At 32.7% G+C, this 5,557-nt stretch overlaps 1 protein-coding gene across 1 annotated transcript in view; it reads left to right on the forward strand.

Annotated features, from left to right (window-relative positions):
* LOC106463963 overlaps positions 1-4,919 on the forward strand; it is a 16,841-nt gene extending 11,922 nt beyond the window's left edge. The window contains exons 2-3 of the mRNA XM_013924062.2: positions 3,196-3,354; positions 3,998-4,919. Of these exons, the coding sequence (XP_013779516.2) occupies positions 3,196-3,354; positions 3,998-4,194 (356 nt within the window). The 3' untranslated portion in view covers positions 4,195-4,919. The remainder of the gene's footprint in view (positions 1-3,195; positions 3,355-3,997) is intronic.
* Positions 4,920-5,557: the final 638 nt, after the last annotated feature.

Below are 5,557 nucleotides of genomic sequence, written 5' to 3' on the forward strand. Positions count from 1 at the left end.
ATCATGAAATATGTTCTTTATAAAAAATCTTGCTATATATGTCTAAGTATGTTAAAATGATGATAAAATACTTAACGTAATTTTAATGGCTAAATATGTTGCATGTGAACATAAAATAATGAGAGAAAACTATTTTAACGTTTTATAGTGTTTAATTCCCAGTATGTATTAAATGGCTTTATAATTTATAGTGTGTGTGTGTGGGGGGGGGGGGTGAAATATAAATAACAATCCACCAAACCTGTTAATGTTACAAGATAATTAAAAATTGTTGATTTAAAAAGGGGAATATGGATCGTCAAAGAAAGTATAAAAACAAGTTCAATCAAAATAAAAATATTATATTTTCAAGCCTACAACTGGGGACTCTAAAAACAGTAAACAAACCAGGCTGGGTACAGTGTCCACATTATTTTCTCAGGCTGCAAATCCCTATTTTGACTCCACTAAAATTGTTAAGTACTGTGGATATGTCTTTACTTTTCCGATTCTGCAGTTCTTTTCATCTTCACATATTGCGACATTTTTCTTAGCTTGTCTTTTTGCTTGATAGATTTTTGAGCCTGTTGTTCTTTTTGCCTTCTTTCTCGCTCTCTCCTTTCATCTTCATCTGTTTGCTTTTTTGGCTTTTCCATCTTGAATGGATTTTTTTCGATCCTCTTATTATAAGTTTAAAACACACTCTAAGAATACAGAAAAGCCTTTAAACAATTAACATTTTATCTCTGCATCAATATTATCAATATGTTGATGTTTAAAGACTTTTCTGTAGGTTTGGTTACATACGTTGATACTCACATACACGCTATGTCCATTATAGTAAGATTAAAATTTTTAAAATATTGTTGAAATGCTATTCTATTGGCAGGTTCTTTTAAAACATCTGGTGAAAATAATCCAAAGTCCACTCGACGTAAACAATACCAAGTTAGTTTATTTCTTCTTTAACGTTCTTACAAGCTTGAATACTGTGGAATTTGTAGTCCACATTTACAAATGATACCAATTACACGACACTAACGTAAAAAATTCATTTACTTATATAACTTCACGTCTGAAACGCCCAAATTCACTCAACCAGCTAGAAACTACTCTATTCTTAAATGCTTCATATTTATAATCTACCTTTGAATATTCTAGAAATTTTGACGTCAAGCCTTTAGAACTTTCCTGACCTAACTTAACGTCATCACTATGACTTGCAGTGCACTTCAGCTAATAAGTTACAACATTAAAAGATGTAGCTTACAACAATATGTATATATCATAAAAGCTTAATTTGTTGGAATAAAGCTTAATGTGAAAAGGGGCTTTTGGTACGTAAGAAACGTAATTCATCAGATGGCATGGATTGCACTGACTCTATAGAGATAACAGCTTACTTTGACCACAGTGACGTCATCCTCTAGAAATGCTGCTTCAACAGAGTTTTTGCCTGTTGTATATACAGAAGGCTATTCGTGGTCTATTGTTATGTGCATATTCAGTGAATCTGCTCTTACCTTTTCCGTGTCCTGCGAATCACCCCTCCGAAGGCACTCTTCACACCAAGTTTCTGACGGCTCATTATGAGTATTTGCAACAATTTCCATTTACTTACTGTTGGTGAATAACGTATTTCTTGTTGTGTAAAGAAGCGAAGGATAACCTATTACAACATTTATAGATCTTAAAAAAACGTTACAGTAAATAAAATCAACCAATTTATTTCAGAATAATCCCTGAACAAGACAGACCAAGGTTTTGTCGAAACATATGTTTCTACAATAAACATAACTATGCTAGTTAATTTACTACTGTATTTGTTATTAATTCTTCAGTTTATGAAAACGACACCAAAAAACGTATATTTACTGCTTTAGGCAAAATTCAAAGTCATTAATACGTCAGACTGTTGGGTAAGCTATATTACAACGATTTTTAGTATGCAAGCCACGTGACAACCACAGCCATCTCAAGCCATCAGAATTACATTTTAGCATTGTTTGTCGGGTTTTGGGTAGTTTGATGCTACCGAAAAATTAATGGTTATCGGGAAGGGTATAAAATAGCACTTTCTGACACAAAATATTTATACACTAGGTCATATAGATATATTCAGATTGGTAATTTTGAATTTCGAAGACTGGACATCCCTTGTTCTTAATGGCACTGGTAAAAAAAAAAAGAAAAGGAAAAAAATATGGGTCAACTTTGAGATCCAGGATCATCCAAAAAGAGACCTGCTACAAGTCGTGTCCCAGCCTTGTATATCCTCTGGAAAAGCTACACAAGTTATTTCCACAAGAAAACTGTCGCGCACCTCAAGAAGCTAGAGAATGAAATGGATATTCATGAGTTTCCATATGGAGACATGCTGGTCAAGTCTCTGCATGCAGCAACTATGGACTTCTGTGTAACTGGACTGTTGAAAGGGGTTCTGATGAATGTATCTTCATACACTAGATATGTTATTGGAAAGCCAGCAGGGAAGAGTGGCATGCTTTGGACATTTAAGTGTTACGACGGATATTTTTCCGATGGAAACTACACAGAACTATTGTTAGTATGCACTGTCTACAGATAGAGCATGACCGGAAGTGGCGTCTTGGACTGTTACGATGCGGTGAGACTAAAAAATCGCCTAAGTGTAATATACTGAATCTCTGTAGTTTATACTTTACTATGAAATATTAAATATCCTCACATTTGAATGGGGATGGTGTCTTTTCGCAGTTTTTCGTTTATACAACTGCAAATGGTACTTTTAGCTCAAACATTTTGTTGTTGTTTAACATGAGCGCAATAGTTCTGTGGCTAACAAAGTACACATTTCTATAATACCATGGTTAACTTTATAGCTGTATCCATACGCAAATCTGTATGTCATACTTATAGCAATAGACAGATTCAAGTTGCCAAAACTACCCCAGCGTCCTCACAGATATCCTTTGCAAGTATATTTACATTTGTTACGTGAAAGAAAGTTTTTGATGACTTGGTGACAAAATATTTCGAACATGTATGTAGTAAAAATGGTTGACATATGGTGTTTTAATTTTGCAGTTTCCAAAAGAAGAGTAGAAGTCTCTTTCTTCATATTGTAGAGATAATTAATATCATTAAGGTATTACAACGTTTTTATTATGTGTTAGTGTGTGTGTGTATTTATGTATCCACACCTTTTATATACACGTCTCTGTATATTTCTATCAGGTTTTGCCATTCAATGCTATGAATGTAATTCAAAAGACAACGATGGGTGCGAAGACTTATCTGGTATTCAACTTACGAATTGCAGTGAATTAAAGGAAGGGCCCAAGTATACCGGATGTAGAAAGATAGAGCAGTGGGTCGACTTTGATATGTTAGATGGTAAGTAATTCTAGTTAATAAGTGAAGTCAAATACAATAAAAACCTACCCTTTTAAGTCTTATATCTTTTGTGCAGTTTATATTGTTAAAGGATTGACCAATACAGTTAGGAAGTGATGGTATTGAAGAAGTAATGCTTGTAACAGTTTTTGGTAAAAATGTAATTGATATATTTCCTTTATGAAAAGTTTCCATAAGTATATATTTATAATTTTAAATATATTTAAATTATTATTTTTAATAAATGTTACACGTCTGGCTGGAATGCTTCCTTTTGGAAATCCGTGAACAAAATCTAGTATACCTAAATGAGGATTAGAGATATTGGAGATAAACTACATTGGATGACCAATTTTATGCTGTTTTTTTTTCTTTATATAATGTAGGAGGATATGTTTTGTATTTTGTACCTAATTCATCGTCTGCATGGTGCATTTAATGTACAACAAAAGGATTAGTGACATTAATGTTACCACTTTTGAACCAGATAGAAAGTTTTTGCTGTTTTTTACAAATCTTGAAAATTAATTAAACAAAAATGACCTTGTAAAATTCGCCTCCATAACATTATAAACCGTAGCCATATTAAAGATTACTATTAAATTCATTGTACTACTAATAATAATTAATATTTTATTTTCAGAAACTGCAAACAAGCGTATCATTCGCCAGTGTGCTATACATACCGATGAAAAAGACTGCATCTATAGGGCAGGTTATGGAAGTCGCACAAATGTCTGCCACTGTTTTGAAGATAAATGCAACGCAGCCACTGGACTTTCAATAACCGCTGTGATTATGATATTTGGAGCATTTTCACTTGTTAAACTATTTCTGTAAACTCTAGCAATTGATTTATAACTTTTTCTTTAATAATGTATAGAAAAGCAAAATAAAAATAATGGGTAAGTGGGGTTCGAATGAAAAAAAACTCCTGTTTCGGAGAAACTTGAAAAATTGCACAAATTGTATTTGCCACAAACTATGATAATTTAGCGTCAAAACATTTGTACCGTTCGATGGTAGAACCAGTTTTATTCTCCCTGTCGTATTACAGCATATTTATAAAAACTCATCCATTGATCAACATTGTGCTTAAGTTATCTTAGGAAAAGAAATGGTAATTGTTAATAATTTCGGAGAATAGCAAGTTATAAGGTGTTGCAATAATAATAATATAATGTTAATCAAATAATATAATTTTAAGTATTGCATATCGGAATCTGCTTGCATGGGAAATAGAGCATTTAGATATTTTACTTTAAGTTTTTTTGAGAATTTTAAAATCTACATTCTCTCTTAGATAACACAGCTTTTTTAAAAACAAATCATAACGTTTGGGTACCAGTTGTCATCTTTGGTAATTTTTTGTGTGTGTTTATGTAAACCGATCTTGGTTATCTAAGTTTGTTCTAGTTGTCATAAACGTGTTGCATTTAATCAGGAGAATCGATTACATCGAGAAGATTCGTTTTTCAGGGCATTGTTACATTTATTTCTTATTGTATCATATGAAATATGAAATAAACGCTCTATTAGAACCATTAATATTAGACAACGAAAAATGTGCTGATTGAAAGTTTGTATTCTATTGGTAGTTTCTTTGGTTGTTTTACAAATAATAGTTCTCATCCTTTAGAGAGAGGTCAGAGATCTTTAAGGTAACAATTGCCATTTTACTCTTTCTACAACAATGAAGATGTTTTCCATGTACGGAGCACTTATACAACAACAAAATTTGAATAATGGTGACTATTATGAAAATAGCCATGTGTTACTGACCTTGTATGTTCAAAAACGACACACGAACCACAAGCACTTTCCAAAAGAGACTGCCAAGTTCGAAAAATTCAACTCATTCCTTTAAAACACCCTGCTTGTAATATACACCTGGAAAAAAGTTAAGCACCCCCAAATCTTTTTCAGGATTGCTTATTGAAAATAAGGTTTAATTTTCATGATGTTGAGCAATGTTCATGATTTTAAACATAATTAAAAGGATGTGAGCGTTCAGGTGTGACATTTAAATCAGGCGCGTTTTTTTCCCCACGTGCAACTTGCTCCCTTCTTCACGTCCAATATGCACTATTTTCTCGTGCATCAAATCCGTATTGAAGTCCCGAATTTCTGAATGCAAAATAATTTTAAGTAAGAATGGCAAGAATACGGATATCAGAGATGGCAAATTATTGGCATGAATTCC

The sequence above is a fragment of the Limulus polyphemus genome, unplaced genomic scaffold (genome assembly GCF_000517525.1).
Source record: "Limulus polyphemus unplaced genomic scaffold, Limulus_polyphemus-2.1.2 Scaffold1530, whole genome shotgun sequence".
NCBI lineage: Eukaryota > Metazoa > Arthropoda > Merostomata > Xiphosura > Limulidae > Limulus > Limulus polyphemus.